The sequence below is a fragment of the Vipera berus genome, assembly GCF_964194415.1.
Source record: "Vipera berus genome assembly, chromosome: 1".
In the NCBI taxonomy this organism is placed as follows: domain Eukaryota; kingdom Metazoa; phylum Chordata; class Lepidosauria; order Squamata; family Viperidae; genus Vipera; species Vipera berus.
In genome coordinates, this window is record NC_138202.1 from 155,179,312 (window position 1) to 155,198,247 (window position 18,936).

An 18,936-nucleotide genomic window follows, 5' to 3' on the forward strand; every position below is an offset into this window, starting at 1 on the left:
CATGGAAGTGAAGTACTACCAACAGTTTCTCCTGGACAAACAAGTCAGGTGGGTCAATTCTGGTTGGAAAATAGGTTCCTAGAGACATCTGGGCTCCAAGGCCTGTAAGCCTTTACTAATCAGAACTTGCACTTTGATTGCATCTAGAAGCCAACACAGGGCCTGTAGCATAGGGACTAATGTGCATTTGGTGACATGTGCCAATCAGCTAGCTGACTACTGCTTTTGAAACTAATTGTAGTTTCGGCATGGTCTTCAAAAGAGACCTTTATAGAATGGATTGCAACAGTCCATATGGGTGGTAAGGAGAACATATTCCTTGGTTGAGTTCTCCTGAGGAGCACAACCATGAGTAGTTTTATTGTAAGATTACATTAACAACATCTTGCAACAGTGGAAGTATTTCCTTCCTCATTTCCTTTTCCTGCCCAGAAAAGTAGGGAGGGTCCCTTTTGAAACCCTTCCCATGCCACCCCTTCTGTGGGATGAGAAATCTTTTACAGGAGAGTTGTCCAGTCTGTGGCTCTTCCCCTTGTGTCCCAAGGTCATTCCCACATGCTATCTGCTCCTTTAAAGCTACAACTTCAATCAGAAGTGTGGAAAAAGACTCACCTCTTCCTGGCCATGGCTTCCACTTAACATTAGTCAACAAGGACCCCAAAGTTGTAGTCCTGCTCCTTCAGAGGAAATGCTTCCCCATCTAGGTGCAAGAGAGGTAGTCCTTGATTTATGGCCATAATTGAGCCCAAAATTTACGCTGCTGGCAGTTGTTAAGTTTTGCCCCATTTTACAACTTTTATTGTCACAGGTGTTAAGTGAATCACTGCAGTTGTTAAGTTAGTAACAGGGTTATTAAATGAATCTGACTTCCCTATTGACTTAGCTCATCAGAAATTTGCAAAATGTGATCACATGACCCTGGGATACTGCAACCGTCACGAGTCAGTTGCCAAGCATTTGAATTTTGATCATGTGATGGTGGCAGTTAGCTTTACTGGAACTTTCAAATCAGTGGTTTTGGTGTCATCCATGCAACACTGACAAGACTATTGTAATTTATCATCACTGCTATGGCAGTGTTATAAATTGCTAGCATATAAACTCTCTTAGTTTGAGCACAATTTTATCACACCGAGGCATCAATGTAGAATCTGTCATTCAACAAAGAAATGAACAAATGGTCATTAATTATTTTATTTTATTTTTTTAGTACTGTGGAGAGCTCAGTTGAAAGATACAATGAAAATAAAATAAAACATGGAAACCAAGAGCACAAATGTAGTTTTATGTACATCAATACTGCTTTTTTTTACATTATTTATATATGCTAATCGCACTGCCAACAGGTTAAACAGCTTGCATTATTCCATATATAGCCTTGGTCTACACCATTTAGTAGCCACTTCAAATTTCAAAAAGCTAAAAAGAAAAGTGATCAATAACTGCAAACTATAATTCAGTGATAGGAAGAACTGTTTTCATTCAGCACTTCCTGTAGAAAAGAAAGATGGTTGATAGAAGGATCACAGCACACTGGTAGCAATGGCAATATTCACAGGCTTCAGCATCTTCCAAATTATCTCTAATGGCACAGGACACAATGATCTGTCAATAGTTTGCAAGCGAGGCCTGCTAGGGCACGTTTGCAGAAATAACGTTGTGTCCAGAACAACTGTAGGCTCAAATATGTACAAACAGGTCTTTACAACTCATACCTGTAGCAGTATTATTTTTTTAAAAAAGAACGTAGGCATATACTATACTGAGAGCAGCTGATTATGCAGTACTTTAAGACAAAATAGAATTCTACTTTTTTTTTCCTCCACTCTTTCCACCATCAGGGCATTTTTGTTCGCTGTTTTTCTCCTCTGAACATTTGACTGCTACCTTGAATTAACGGATAACCTCCGACATTTGCATATTCCTTATTCCTATCTGCTGCAATGTGTTAGGAATTAACCTGTGACCTAACTGATTGTTCAGTGCAAAGATAATCCCATCTTAGGCAAGGGACTGGATTTCGACAAATCCCCAGGACTAAGATACTACTTGTATGTGTTTGTATATGTGCATGTGTGCTTGCACACACGGGCACAAACACAAGTGTGCGCATGTGCACTCATTCCGATTTGGTAACCAGCATAAAAAATAATGCATCTTGGAATTGGTATAAATAGTAGGGATAAGAGGTTGCCTCTTAACAGAAAGTATAAAATTGCTCCAAGCTGAAACAGCAAAACAGTGAAAGCCTGTGCTGGATGATGCCACAAGGGTTCCACGCACAATCCAAGGAGTGCAGCATCTCCTCATACAAATTGCTTCCCTGTCTGAATGTTACAGAGAATTAAGAGACTAGAACACCTGGTCCTGGTTTCCCCCCCTCCCTTCCCTCCCATCACAACAGAAACCCCATTTACAAAAATAGTCACATATAAACACCCTGCGGATTTGATTTTTTTTTAAAAAAGAACAACACGATAAATTCACCTATACTGTGTGTTGGTGTGCACACATGCGAGAATATGGCGAATGTGGCTGCTGAAGAACACACAGTGAGAACACTTCCTGAATTAAGTGTCTTGTAACTTTACTGAACGTGTAATGGCTTTGCCCAATTTACACTGAGCAGCAATGTCACCCCTCTCTCTCTTTTGCGGCAAGAGCAACAGGGGGCGGCCACTTTGTTTTCCAGAGTTAAGGTCTGGTGACGAGGGGGGTCACTGTCTTATTAAGAGGCACTAACCTTGAAAGAGAGCGTACATATCTATATAGTGACATGTCTGCGTGTGTCTATATCTATACCTAGATATACACGTAATATATTTATAAACACTGACAGTTTAGCATAACTCTCCAGTGGAGCTTTGCTGACAAATACATCCCCTTCAAAGGCTGTAAACAAGTTGAAGAACAAATAATGCAAATGATCGGTTTCACTTTTTGCTAATCCTTATATCTTTCCCTTTAAAGCCTCTGTCTGTTTTGCCCTTTTCATATTTCTCTTTGTTTGCCTTAGTAACACTATCGTAGGAAGGGGGGCAGGTGGTGGAGGAGCTCTTGTCTGTTCTCTCTGGACTGGAATTCCCATGAAACCTATCAGAGGTCACGTCTTTGATTGGTAGGACGTTGCCGTCTCTGCATTTTTCTTTATTATACCTAGAAGTTACTTTTTTAACTTTCTGCTTCCGGAGGAAACGCCTGAAAGTCCGCTGAATGACGGTGGCGGACACCTCCTCCTGCTTCCGCTTTAATGTGGTGGTGATTGGTTCGTATGAAACTTTGGATGGATTGGCTGCCATGAAGCGGTCTTCCATTTGCACTCGCAGTAAATCCATTTCTTCGCTTTCTCCCAAGACGCGCTTGGTAAAGGCAAACAAGATGTCGAGGCAGTGAATTCTGTCACCGCTCACCATGGGCAGGTCCATCGCAATAAGCTGAACTTTGTTTGGCTTTGCAATCAGAAGAGGAGGATCCAACGAAGCAGCAAAATCAGAGAGTTTACTATATTCTATGAATTGGGACGCATCCGGATCAAACTTTTCCCAGACCTCGTAGAACATCTCAAAATCATCCTCGCTCAAAGGCTCAGCACTTTCTTCGGTAGCCACACTGAAGTTCTCCAAAATGACAGCAATGTACATGTTCACTACAACTAAAAATGAGATGATAATGTAGCTGACGAAGAAGAAAATCCCAACCGAAGGGTTGCCACAGTCTCCCTTGACTGAGCTACCCGGGTGGTCTATCTCCGGGTCGCAGTCTGGAGGCCCGCTGTTCAGGATGGGCGCTAGCAGGCCATCCCAGCCAGCAGAGGTGGTGATCTGAAAGAGGCAGAGCATGCTGTTGCCAAAAGTTTCAAAGTTGAACAAGTCATCGATGCCAACTTCTCTCTTCACGTAGGCAAAGTTGGACATTCCAAATATGGCGTAGATGAACATGACCAGGAAAAGGAGGAGACCAATGTTGAACAAGGCAGGGAGAGACATCATCAAGGCAAAAAGCAGGGTGCGGATCCCTTTTGCCCCCTTGATTAGACGCAGGATTCGACCTATCCTGGCAAGCCGAATTACTCGGAACAAAGTGGGGGACACAAAGTATTTCTCAATGATCTCCGCGAGGAACATTCCTGCAAAATAAAAATAAAAAATTAAAAGTGACACTGTAACAGCACCCAGTATTTCTCATTACTTTATAAAGCAGAAGCTGGGCATACATGAAAATTAAAACAAAATATTTTTTAATGATTCTTAAATGTAAACTGCTATATTAGTCCAAAGGAAACATATTGATTAGATGCTGGTAGGTTGAAAAAAAATTAACAAGCAACAAACTTAACAGTAAAGAAAAATTAAGACTGTTAATCTTCATTATCTTAGGGAAATTCTAAAACAATCAATTTGCAAACACAAAAAAAATGTGTAAAAATTCTTTGGCTCTGTCAGGGAACTGCGCAGCCATGGAGTCAGACGCTGAAACGACCTTGTAGTTTTATATAACTAAATATATTTTACATTTATATTTACAGTAAACAAATAAATACTGTCCATTAACACACGAAGAGAGAGTCAGTTTGGTGGAATGGTTAAAATAGCGGTTCCCAATCAGCTGGGGGGCAGAGGGGAACCAGGCTATGCGAGTGGCAGGCTGTTATGCATGCACATGTGCAAAGCTCCACTCACGAGACTGGCGAGCCAGCCCGCCGCTTGCATGAGTGGAGCTGGGCATGTGTGCATGCTGGCCTGCCATTTGCACGAGTGGAGCTGCACACCTCTCATGCGGCCCGGTTCTGAATAGGCCATGTTGTGGGCCACAGCCCAGGGGTTGGGGACCCTTGAGTTAAGACATCAAGATACAACCTAGGAGACCATTAGTTCTAGTTCCACCTTAGGCACAAAGCCAAATGGGTGACTTGGGCCAGTTATTTGATTTCAGCCCCAGGAAGTCAGCAAGAGCAAATCACTTCTAACATCTTGCCAAAAAACCCACAGGGACTTGCCCAGGCAGTTGCCAAGAGTCCAAACAGACTCAAAGGCACCCAAAAAACTCAAACAACAATGAAGATCATCATCCCTTATTTTGTCTCTTGCATTCTCTTCATATGCCTTTTAACTCGTTATTATAAAATTTCAGTTGCATGAGCTGACTCAAATAAAATGCCAAACCAGATTTTCCTTTCATCTATCCTCTGATTTACTTACCGCTGTCTTAAGACATGCTGTTTAACTGGGTTACAAGATCAACCTATCAGGTGTACAAGCAGATTAATGTGAGAATTTCAGCCTATGAGAAGGGAAAGGAGAATTCTCAACCTTTATACTTGTTTATTAGACTATTTTAAAAGCTTTGTTGGATCAGGATGATGGCTTATGCAATATATAATATCATATTCCATGATATATAATGTCCAATAAGATGCATGAAGTAACTTCCCATTATTGTTTGCCAGAAGCTGCCAATTTAAGACAAGCTGCCTGTGATTCAGGTGATAGTATGCAGCTGCTAGCAACCCTGTCCTCCATGAATTTGTCTTGATTGCATTTAAATTCAACAAAAGTCTGTATTTGAAGTTGGCATTTTTGTATATGCTTCAATATATCATTTTGATTATGCTTATATTTAATTGTATTTGCCAATTACTATTACTGTAACTCTTGTTGGCATTAAACAATCCTACTACTAAACTGGGAATCTAAAAAAATAGTACATGACTTTCATGAATCAGTTTACAAATCTATTACTGAATTAGAACTCTCATGCAATTTAGTAAATTATTTTAGCCATCGTTTAATTTTGGAAACAAATGGTTCTTACCTACAATGGAGAGAATGACAACGACAAAATCAAAAATATTCCAGCCAATGGTAAAATAATAATGACGAAGTGAAATCAGTTTGAGTATACATTCTCCAGTGAAAAGAATTATGAATACCAGGTTAATCCTGGATAAGATAATTTCCATTTCTTTACTTTGGTCATCTGTTTCAACCATCATGGTGACCATATTAAGGCAAATAAGAATCATGATACTGATATCAAAGGCTTGTTTGGTTACAAAGTCAAAGACTAATCCTTGAAATTTATTCTGTAACAACAAAAAACAAAAAAATGTTAATAATGCAAAAATAATTTTATTATCGGATTATTATTTTTTCTTTATCATTTCTTTTCACTAATGTTCATGCCCTCTTCTTTGGGGAATGGATGACTGTACTAATCAGAAGAAAACAACAACAAAAATCAAATCTTGAACCCAAATCCTAAATTTGATAACACAAGCTACAATTTCAGATATTTCACTGTCCACATGTAATTACAATAAGTGCACTCCATGTTATTTTGAACAAGATGCTAAGAGTTAGAAAGCGTGGTCCAAGAGCAGAAAATATTCGAAACAGAAATCCTTACCCCTGGTCTCGGTATTGGCTTTTGTGGTTTTTTGGAGCCCAGCTTTTTCATTGCATTGTAATATTTTTTCTGTTCCTCTGTCATAAAAATGTCTTGTCCTCCAAACTAAAGAAATAAATCAAAACTAGTTACACAACATGTTGGCATATTGATTTGCGTAATGATGGATGAACACATTTTAATCCATTGATAATAACACCATATAATCACAATTTTGTATAATATCCACTGGCCCGAGTCTATTTCTAGGCCAAATAAAAAGAAATGGGTTTGAAATTTAAGGCCTGGAAGAGACTTAAGAATTTATTTCTATATAATACCATATACACTGAGTATTTCAATTTCAATTTATTATTACAGCCAAAGGCCGACACATAAATTAAAACATCCAAATACAGCAAAACTAAACAGAACCAACACAAGAGGACATAGCAATATATCACGGTTAATGATGTAATCAATGGCCGACCAAGGTCTGCCTAGTTTTACAGACAGTATAACAAAAACTAGCTAGCTTCAGAAAAACTGAATCATACTGACCTGACAATAAAAATACATTGAATATAGTCTAAAACTGGATAAAACAAGTAATAAAAGTAATTATAAAAGATTATTTAAAAAATCTAAAATGTTTAGTCATGTTTCTGGCGAATCCCCAATGCTGCTGCACAGAATCTAGCCACTTGCGCCGTGATCACTGCCTGCTCATCTTTAAGCAGCCACTGGAGATAAATACTTTCCAAACGACCAGGATACCTATCAACTATGGGGAGGATATGTTTTTCCCCGAATAGGTCTATAGAAGGAACATCAAAGGAGTATGTGTCCAATGGTCTCCACCTCTCCTGAGTCACAGGAGCAGAGTCTTTCAGCCAATGGTGTCTTTTTATACTTGTCGTACAGGACGGGCGATGGAAACGCATGGTACTGAGTAACTTTTTCTACCTAATCTTGCCCTTCAAAATATGGAAGGTAGTTACACAAGATAAGATTTCTTTTTCGGCTATGAGATCAAAAGAATATATAACCCTTCTCGCTGGTCTACATTTGGTAGTAGAAGAAGGAAGTACCATTAAAGGTATCTCTTTTCTCTAGTTTCACCACTGGATCATTTTAACAGAATGGCTGTAATGTTTTCATTGTTTTAGTTGCCGAACTGTAGTTTTGTTAGTTGTCCAGGGAATATTTATCAATATAGAATACTATAGAATAAGTAAAAAAGTTAAAGCAGGATTGGTTAAACTCTTCCTGAAAGAGCAGGTTTATAATCTAGGAAAGCCTTTCTCCACATCTGTCTTTGTATCCCCCAGTGCCAAGAAGCACATTTACAGAATTATGCCTGCCGTACCAAGCAACAACCTTTCTGTAAAGCTTAAGCACAGGCACAATTATTTATGTCTTGGTTGGGTTTGGAGTATTGCAATATGCTGTGTGTGAAACAATCTTTGAACAGTGTCCCAAAGCAATTACAGTAATGTAAAATGCAGCAAGTTATTGTTAAACGACTGTTAAAATTCCAGGAACATATTATATTTATGCTAAAAGAACTGCATTAGTTTCAGCTATCTTATAGGCAGAATTGAAGACATAAGAGTTTAATTTTTAATACGCTGGACGGTTTAGGGCAGGGGTAGGCAACCTTGGCTCTTTTATGACTCCTGGACTTCAACTCCCAGAATTCCTGACTCCCAGAATTCCTGAGACAGCTGACTCAGGAATTCTGGGAGTTGAAGTCCAGGAGTCATAAAAGAGCCAAGGTTGCCTACCCCTGGTTTAGGGCCTAATGGTCTGTTAGGAACCTTTCTTGTTATGAATTTGTTTGGATGTTAAGGGCTGCAGGAAATGTCTTATTTAAAAAGGACACACACACCCCTCCTGTTGTGTATATGGAACAGGGTCTTCCCATGCATCCCTTCCTAGTTATCAAATGCCTACTCTTAGGAGTTGCCTTCAGCCCCTCTTCTTCTGCCTTTGGAAAGGGAGTTAGAATTCACTTCCTGAACTGGGCCTTGTAGTGTTTTCTATGATTCAACCATTTATACGTCTAGTAGTTTAACTATGCTTTGACTTGTTGATCCCTTTTTAGTTTCGCTTTTATGCTGTTGCCCATCCTGATCATCTTTTGGAATAATAAATATGTTTTATTAAATAAATATGTCTACTCCTCATATGAAATTAATATTCCAAATACAAACAGGCAATTGTTGTAAAGGTCAAGACCAGATCACATGCTGCACTGAATTGTAAAGTCCTGACACCCCCCCACCAACCGCCCGCCCACTCCCGTCACTCATGAAACTACAACTCTGAACAAACCACACTTTCTCAACTTAGCTTGTTGTGTTGGGATCAGGCTCAGGGCCCGCCAGTGAAAAGATGTACTATAGTAGCCTTGGTGGAGCAGTGGGCTAATGCCTCCGTAAGTAACACCAGCTGCCTGCAATTAGTGCAGGTTCGTATCCCACCAGGCTCAAGGTTGACTCAGCCTTCCATCCTTCCGAGGTAGGTAAAATGAGGACCCAGATTGTTGGGGGCAATTAAGCTGACTTTGTAATAATGCCGTTTGGGGTGTGTGTGAAAGCCCTAATAAGCAGGCATATACATAGAATGAAGGCTACTGCTAAGCTTGTAAGCCACCCTGAGTCTTCGGAGAAGGGCGGGATATAAATGGAAAATAAAATTAAAAAAAATTAGAAGAAATGAGTTTTATATACTCTTACTTCCTTATTTCCCCCCCGCCCCCGTTTTACCAACCAGTACATAAAAACATTTGATTTCTTTACCTTCATATTGGTTCCTGCACTGAAAGTTAAGATGTGTTTGGGGAGGAGGATTACAGATAAAAAAGAAATAAACTAATAATGGTGACATTACTGTAGCTAGCAGAAAACCTACTGGAAACTCAGGATGACAAGATAGTAGTAGTCATATAAATATTTAAATATATATTGTTCTAACATTTTAAGGGGGTTTCTTGTGGTTTTTTTTTAAAATTGTAGATTTTACTTCCAGAGGATACAGCAAACACTTTAAATACTTATCTTCTTTTTTTGCTGATTGAAATTATCTATAATGACACCAATGAAGAGGTTTAAGGTAAAAAATGATCCAAAGATTATGAAGATAACAAAATAAAGATACATATATAAGTTGTCCTCATAATAGGGTTGTTCTTCTACCTACAAGACATAAAATAATACAATCACTTAAGGCAGGCAGTAATCAGATTCTTTTGTAATGCAGCAATTGCAAATTAGGAATCTATTCAGTGGTGGGATTCAGCTGGTTCTCACCACTTCAGGAGAAACAGTAGCTAATTTTTTTGTTGCCCAGGCCCAGAATGGACTTCTGGATCCAAGCTACTAAATGCAAATGTCTTTCAGTTTATCATTCCTGTGAAGCTTGTTATCAATTACAACAACTCAGAAACACTTTTAAGTATTTTTTATTAACAAAATACGACATATACAGTTATGAATCAGAGACATTTCTCTGGGTTTAATAGAATATGAAAGGATACTTACATCCCGTGAATCAACAGCTGCATACATAATATCCATCCAGCCTTTAAAAGTAGCCTAAACAGAATCAGAATGAGTGAAAGTTCAGTGAAAAAGTGAAAGAGATACAGACATGGGAAAAAAATCCTATTTTGAAAAGTCCTGTCGAAATCAGTGGAATGTAACTTAGTCATGACTTAGTATGACTCAAAACGTGAATGTGTCAGCTGTTTTATTCAGGGCTGTGTGAGGGTGTGGGGAACTAGGATAAAGTCAAGGAGACTGGCAGCTAAAGCTGACGAATAGACAACGTTGGTAGAATATGCGGCATGGGAGCACAGGAACAATGGCAGAAATAGCTGCTGGCAGGCACTTCTGTGGAATATATACACTGGGACATTGGCAGTGGCTGAAAGGAAGGTAAAAATACACTAGGAAGACCAGGGACTATCAAGCTAATGGGCACGTTGGAGGCAGCTGACAGGACGGAGTGCAGGAAAGCGCTAGAAAGATGGTGGAAGGGCCAACGAATATGTTGCATGGGGAACTGCTGATGGAAGGAGGGCAGAAATGGGTGAAGCCTTTGTCCTCTTCATTGACCCCAGATTTCATTTTGAAGCCTGGAACAACCAAAACATTCAGGTTTGTGGAACAATTCATCTGGGAGGATTCAACAGAATCTAAAAAACAGGACGATTTGTTTCAGAAATAAAACATTTTTTCTACTTCTGCGCACACCTCACAGTGTGCAAGGATGTCAAATGTAAGCTGCAACAATCCAGATTGGACTTGAGTGGCAGCAAAGAGTTAGGGGGTTTCTAAATTTCTATGCTGCTATCTACTGGTCATATGAATTTCTGCAGCCCACCTGGAATTCTGAAGTCTAAATCCAATAAACAAAGCATTAAATGTAGTGATTCTACTTTTGCCGCATAAATGCAGGGAATATTGATATAAACATTTAATGGAAGAGCTGAGTCAGTACTTTACAATCTAGTTTGCATTCTGGTATGTTACAGAAGAAGATAGAAGCTGATACAATAATATTGGACTAGAACTAATGCAAAGGAAAATTAGAAGATCCCTCAAAAGGTATATTTACTTCCTGAATTTGGCTAACAATAAGAATTGGTACACCTGCATTAGTGAACTTGCTATACTCTACTGATGTTTTTATTATATTTTACCGAATATATTTTTGATGTAGTGATGGGATTACTGGATCTGGACGTGGGAAATTAAGTCCCTCTCAGCCACAGAGCTCACCGTGAATAATTTTGAGTCAACTATTTTCTCTTTGCCCAACCTATCTAAAAAGGTATTGTACGCGTGAGAATAAAATTAATAACACTCTTCACTTCAATACAAAGAGGTATCAAGGCAGCCATAATAATATTCTGCACAACAGAATAGGCTTTGGAGATGAGAAGTGTGGATGGATCACCAAATAAATGGTAATACCAACGAACCAAGCTGTGCACCTGATCTCAGTCTCTTCTTAGAAATAAATTAATCTTGTGCAAGCAAGAACAATGAATGGACATTTCAAATCCTATTGTATTAACTCCACAAAAGGAATGTTGTCGCTACAGCAACATCAGCCCAGAATCACCCTATCAGTAGAGTTTGCTAATAATGGTAGACAAGGTATATGAATCCCACCATCACGATCCACTGGAATTTTCTCACTGTTGCATTTCCTGTGGGAGTCACTAAAGATACTTGCAATATTGATACAGAACTGTATCATTTCAAAAACGGCTTACCATATATCAGTTTACTCCTTTTGATTTGTCCGCCTCTAACTGCCTCTACAAACAAACCTCCCCAGGAAGAGAGTTTCACTAGATTGACAACACCTATAATACTTCTCCTTTCTTATAACAAGCCTTATATCTGATGGAGTGGCATCTAGAGAAGAGCATCATTGGTGTGATCATGCTTAAATCAGGATTTTTTTTTTACTTGTAGAAATTCCAATGTGAACAGTGCCTGCAACGGCTTCATTACTGCTTTTATTTATTTAATTAAATCTACTATATATAGTCACCTATCTTACCAAAGGCAACTCTTTTGATCCTGGATCTTGATCCAAGCAAGTATCACTGGAACTTATGTGGAACTTTAGAGTAAATTCAATGAATTTAGATGATTTCCATAGTGATTTTTATATGCAGTGGGGTAGAAAGAATATTACTTACAACTTGAAGCAGAGCAAGATAACCAGCCCCAACGTTATCAAAGTTAACTTTCACGTTTTTCCATCGGGCTTGCTGATTGTTGTGTATGAGCTCATCACATTCAGTTTTATTGTTGACATCGCTGACGTTGAACATTTCACCCGTTGTGGTATTAACGCAATGGTAGAACTTGCCAGCAAAGAGATTCACACCCATAATACTAAAGATCAGCCAAAATATGAGACAAACCAGAAGCACATTCATAATGGAGGGAATTGCTCCAATAAGGGCATTAACAACCACCTAGGTTACATATTGAAGAGGGGGAAAAAAGGGAGGGGGGAGGGGAAGAAGGCCTAGATTATTATTTTTTTTGCAACTGAAGCTGTTTATATTCACAGATTGTATGGAAAATAATACACTACGTCAAAAGAAGGAAAGGTAAAGTTTACTCTCCCACCCAAAAGACAAAACAGAAACTAAATGCTACAGAAAGTAAAAAAAAAAACGAAAACGAAAACCTGGTAAGATGGAATCATAACATTTGCGTGCACTGAGGAGACAAAAAAAAAAAAGAAAGAAAAAAGGTTACATACCAAGAACAAGTAAAAAGTACATATATGTCTGATAAATAATGGCTGGAACAAGAACATAAATATGCATAATATATATGCATAATATAAATAAAAAAATAATATATGAAGCCATAGATTTCAAGAAATGAATAGAGAGACAAGAAAAGGTAACAACCAATGTACGTAGCTCCAACTAACAATTTGGGGAGAGATGAATGACCTTTTGGTTCAATGCAGCCAATCTGGGGGTCTTTGTGGATTCATAGCTTCTGTTCAACAACGGACAGCAACTGTGATCAGGAAGGTCCTTGCACAGGTCCATCTGGTGCACAGTTGCATCATTTCCAGGATCAGGAGGCCCTCAAAACAGTCACTTATGCAATAGTCACTGTATAGCTTAAATAGTACAATGGGCTCTGGTCTCTTAAAAACCTCTTGGAAGTTTCAACTCCTCCGCTTTGCTTCTGGAGGCGATTGACCTACAAAGGCATACACGGCAGAGGGCCTGGTTATTTGAGGGACCACCTCCCTATTGTGTGTTTGCCTGGCTGATATCAGCTGACTTGCTTTGCATGCTCTGGGCTCCTTTGATCAAATGGTGTTATCTATGCAGACCCAAGAAGTGTACCTTCTGTTGCAGTACCTGCTCTCTGGAATCAGGTTTTCTGAGATCTGGATAGCGTCCACCCAATGGAGTTCCAGAAGGATTTAAAGATCTGGCTGATCCACTAGTGCCTAGGCTAGGGTGGAATCCCTCAATGGATATGTCTTTTACATTTCAATATTTCTTAACGTGGATAATCAAAACTTCAAAATTTTTACTTTTCTGTGTATACAACATAAATAACTTGGGAGTTTTAGAAAATACATCTTTGTGATTCAAAATGCATGTATCGTAGTTATCTATACTGATATTCACATACATGTACGTACATATATCCTTAACTCCTGAAGAATGTCCTAATACCTGAAACACAACATAATGTGTGGAAGCACTAAAGATGGCTTAAACAATTTATGGGGGATATCTCAAAGAAGGTAATAGAAAGGTGTTTACTTATGACCATAGCATGAAATAGTAGTGAAAAAAGCTCAACATTTCTACATTAATATGTCATTGCTTATACTGCTGAAACAGATTTAGTTCATGAAAATGTTAATTTCAGGTTTCTTTCTTAACATCTCACCCTCATTCCTTCAAATCGTGACAGAGCTCTTAAAGGCCTCAATGCTCTTAGTGTTCGAAGTGATTTAATGGCACCTAATTCAGAATAGCCTAGTGCATTGGCTACTAAACTGACCAATGAAACCTGGAAGAAAAAAAAAGTGCATCATTAGCATTTCATTAGGTATCATGGAGAAAGTTCAGATATTCATAGAACGTATTTTGAGTGAGATTCTACAGGCCCCAAAAGGATGGATGGGCCAAGGACACAAAACTGAAACAAAATTCCCATAGACTATGTTCCATCAAGCCAGATTCTTAAGTATTTCTTACTGCTGTATACGTATGTGCCTATAGCTTCTTCTTTTTGTAAACATAAGATGCTTGGCTTCAGAACAGATCTGATGGTACTTAAAGTGTACCTCCAAGCCAAGTTCCACTCTGACCACAGAGATTTGAGAACGATCATTTTGGTTCACATGGATTTCTCTTCAATACTGCCAAATAAAAATAACATGCTTGTTTGCGTGCTTTACTCCTGAACCTTGCCTTCCTCTACTGAAAAAGATAGTCCCATGTATAGTTCTAATCGGTACAGACAATCAGAGGTAGATTAGAATTATTTCCTGATACTTCTATTACAGTTGCTGAAAAACCGATTCCTTTATCTGCAGTAAGGTTATAAGAATCAGTGCAACCACTGCTGAATATTCTGTTCAAGTCATGTTCGGTGACAATTTTTGTTTCCTGGAAAAATTGCTTTAAGAGTCTGAGGATGAGTCTGAAGCACTTCTGTGAGAAAAAATAAAGTAATTAAGGTACTCATTACTTTACATATGCATCTGTTTTTTCTTCTTGTTTACATGGCATGGGTCCGGATTACCTACGGCAGCACCTGCTGCCGCCATCAACTTCCCTCCGTCCAGTGCGCTCCCACAGAGAGGGCCTCCTCAGGGTGCCTCCGATCAAAGAATGTCAATTGGTGGCCCCCAGGGGGAGGGCGTTCTCTGTGGGCGCGCCAGACCTGTGGAACCGCCTTCCGGTTGAGCTCCGGATGGCCCCCGACCTGCGCTCCTTCCGGCGTGATTTAAAAACTTATCTATTTGAACAATCTGGCCTGGTCTGATGGGTTTGGGGTTGGATTTAAATAAGTTCTTAACACATTTTTAGTATTGTATTCTTGGGCATAATTATTTAATTTTTTTAATCTCTTTTTTAACTTTTGTATTTACACTTTTGATATTTATTGCCCTGTACACTGCCCTGAGTCCTTCAGGAGAAGGGCGGTATAAAAATTTAATAAATAAAATAAATAAATAAATTAAAAAGAAATCACAAAAGTAAACATTTGGAGCAGGTTCCTAGCATGGGGTCAGGAAAGGTTTAAATATTTGTTCTTTCTTTTTAGTCTTGATCAGGATCACTTTTCTCCTACTTCTGCAAGCTACACTGCCATTTTTTTTAATTAATTGAAATTGGCTCAATAAAGAATGGTCAAGAGCCATTCCAATGAACTTAGTGCTTACCACCAAATGATTTCTACGTGTTATTGCAATGGCATACATTTCAATTATGTTTATATTGTTCCTTTTGATTTCTTTTCCACGCTGCTAAAGGAAGGTCTCTAACATTAGACGAAGAAAGCCTAACCCAGTCTTCCTTAACTTGTCCCTCCACCCCATCCCATCGTCTCATAACTGGTGTAATCGATGTGGAAGATAACCTTGAAGAAGAGGAAGACCTGCAGCCTAGACATTGTTCAGATAAGAAAAATCTGAGCCCAAACCAGAAATGTATTTTGAGAAAACTTGATTCTTCCAAGTTCTCTGGCGCATAAAGGCAAGGAAAAGGAAAGCTCCTACACAATTCTGTTATTGTAACCTTACAATAAAAGTACTATTAGTATTCATCTTTTTGGTTTCCTGCTCTGGACTACCTCGAAGAATTGACCTATCTAGTTATACCTACATGAACAAGATAGCACTAACACATGTGCTATTGGTATCTTCTTTTGCCTTAAAAAAAAATTTTTTTTTGCCCCCTCACATACTTCAAGGCTAGGATTCTATTATTGCCCTCACTCAGAAACACAGTTTTTGGAGAAGTTAAACTCTTTTCCTCCATTTTTAATTCTTAATGATTCTCTTCTAGTAAGGAAGAAAGATGAAATAGTTGCACAATGTTGTTTTGACCAAAAAATCTAGAACTCCTTGCTAGGGAATGTGGGAACATTTACGAAGAGATGTAAGTTACAAAAGTTGGAGGTCCTGGCATTATCTCCTTCACCCATCTACTTTCATGCATGAGGTACATTTCTCTAATTTACTTCATGCATGAAATTGAATGGGTAAAGGAGATAATGCCAGGAACTCCAACTTTTGTACCTTACATCTCTTCGCAAATGTTCCCACATTCCCTAGCAAGGAGTTCTTGTGCTAGGAGATAGGAAGGAAAACTAATACAGAAAACTAATAAAGTTGGAGGGAACCTTGGAAGTTTTCTAGTCCAACCTCCTGCTCAATCTATGTTGTTAGCTGCGAAGTCGTGTCCGACCCATCGTGACCCCATGGACAATGTTCCTCCAGGCCTTCCTGTCCTCTACCATCCTCTGGAGTCCATTTAAGTTCACGCCTACTGCTTCAGTGACTCCATCCAGCCACCTCATTCTCTGTCATCCCCTTCTTCTCTTGCCCTCAATCTTTCCCAGCATTAGGCTCTTCTCCAGTGAGTCCTTCCTTCTCATTAGGTGGCCAAAGTATTTGAGTTTCAGCTTCAGGATCTGGCCTTCTAAAGAGCAGTCAGGGTTGATCTCCTCTAGGACTGACCGGTTTGATCGCCTTGCAGTCCAAGGGACTCGCAGGAGTCTTCTCCAGCACCAGAGTTCAAAGGCCTCAATTCTTTGGCGCTCAGCCTTTCTTATGGTCCAACTTTCACAGCCATACATTGCAACTAGGAAGACCATAGCCTTGACTGTATGCACTTTTGTTGACAGGGTGATGTCTCTGCTACTCAATTTATACCATACCCCCTATACCATTCCGGGCAAAAGTTGTCTACTCTCTTCCTGACAACCTCCAGTGATGGACCACCCACAATTTGGATTGTGAGGCAAGGTATTCCACTGATTAATTGTTCTCTTGTGAGGAAATTTCTCCTTAATTCTAGACTGAATCTCTCTTTGATAATCTTGTTTAGTTTAGGTTACATTAGCCCTTTCAAACTAGGTAGACTATACTTCACTTTCAACATCAAATATAAAAATTTAATAAAAAGAAATTAGTGTATGTATGGTACATGTGCACACATGTGCATATGAGCATATGAAATTTAACATATGTATATATGTGTTTCTTTGCATGCATACACGTACACCTTTCACCAATTTTTAATCTGGTCAATTCATTCTTAAAATAAATTCCAAAAGGAGGCACAATTAATGTTCTATAGAGCAAGAACTTTAAAATAGAGAGGCAGGAATGACGGATTTCCTCATGTTTCTTTCAAAACTATGGATTTCTTTTTGGATAATATAAAGATTATTTATTACCTTGTGTTCACTTTTCTTTTGTCACAGAATGAGATAGAAAACAAGAAACTAGCATTTGGGGAAATGATACAAAACTGAGAGTAAATATTAAATTTAAATATTATTATTACTAATTTATTATTAGTTAACCAGCATGAGGAGAAGAACATTCCCATGCAAAATGAGAAGGAGGGAGGAAAATAGATGCTATTTATCTTCCAAAGTACTAAGACTACGTCAGGGTGACAACTAAGTTTATCTTTTAAAATTTAGACTCTTCTTTGAAGTCATGACTGTTTTTCAAATCAAGCACATACTTCGGGCAGGTTGAGAAAAGAAAAACTGGGACATCAGCAGAACTCTCAGGATGACACTTCTCAGAATGACAATGGCTTAACATTATGGCTGAATTCAACAGATCCAGTTAATTATTTCTTCAGTCAACCTTACAAACTAAAAGGGATTCCACAAACTGAGACACCTGCTATTTTTTTTTATTCTGAAAGCATTCATGTTATTCCTTACTCTTTTTTGTTAGTCTATTTGATGTTCCTGTGTTTTAAATTTTTCTATGGCTGTCACTGGTTGGAAGCAGTTTGGGTCGTTCTATGACTCTCAAAGAGTTAATATAATTAGCATTGCCTGTCAATTAATTCAGTTTTGTAAACATCCCATCTTGACAGCTTGTGTAAACAAGACTTCAGAGAATATTAACTCAAACAACATACCGTATCACTTTCGTGGTAAGGCAGAATCAAGCACATCTATTATTTCTCACATATTAGCTTTTATGGCATTCTGAAAGCACAGAAAGACCTAGCTATATTCTAGAACAGGATTGCCATCATTGACTCATGCAGGATGGCTTACTAGTTGCTCAACACCTCCATTTTTTTAACTGCACTCTGGCAGGAAATAAAAATAGGAGTTTTCTCAGGGCAACGCACTAAATATAACAGTAAATGGTTCAGCTTTGTGCTACATATTTTTATGTAGCACAAAGCTTGCTCCTCGGGAGGAAAGCCATGGCAAATCTAGACAGCACACTAAAAAGCAGAGACATCACCCTGTCAACAAAAGTGCGTATAGTCAAGGCTATGGTCTTCCCAGCTGCAATGTATGGCAGTGAAAGTTGGACCATAAGAAAGGCCGAGCGCAAAAGAATTGAGGCCTTTGAACTCTGGTGCTGGAGAAGACTCCTGCGAGTCCCTTGGACTGCAAGGCGATCAAACCGGTCAGTCCTAGAGGAGATCAACCCTGACTGCTCTTTAGAAGGCCAGATCCTGAAGCTGAAACACAAATACTTTGGCCACCTAATGAGAAGGAAGGACTCACTGGAGAAGAGCCTAATGCTGGGAAAGATTGAGGGCAATAGAAGAAGGGGACGACAGAGAATGAGGGGGCTGGATGGAGTCACTGAAGCAGTAGGCGTGAGCTTAAATGGACTCCAGAAGATGGTAGAGGACAGGAAAGCCTGGAGGAACGTTGTCCATAGGGTCACGATGGGTCGGACACGACTTCGCAACTAACAACAACAACAACAACAAAATTTTTAACCAGGTGTTTAATGGTTTATGGTGTATTT

The 18,936-nt window shown here is 39.0% G+C and overlaps 1 protein-coding gene across 1 annotated transcript in view; it reads right to left on the reverse strand.

Moving 5' to 3' along the window:
- Window positions 1-2,933: 2,933 nt before the first annotated feature.
- The window catches only part of LOC308664440 (sodium channel protein type 3 subunit alpha-like), a gene marked incomplete at its 3' end in the record, with an annotated part of 69,467 nt that continues 53,464 nt past the window's right edge, over window positions 2,934-18,936 (reverse strand). The window contains 7 exon segments of the mRNA XM_081321677.1: window positions 2,934-4,126; window positions 5,812-6,082; window positions 6,406-6,510; window positions 9,447-9,584; window positions 9,930-9,983; window positions 12,107-12,388; window positions 13,848-13,970. Coding sequence (XP_081177803.1) covers window positions 2,934-4,126; window positions 5,812-6,082; window positions 6,406-6,510; window positions 9,447-9,584; window positions 9,930-9,983; window positions 12,107-12,388; window positions 13,848-13,970 — 2,166 coding nt within the window.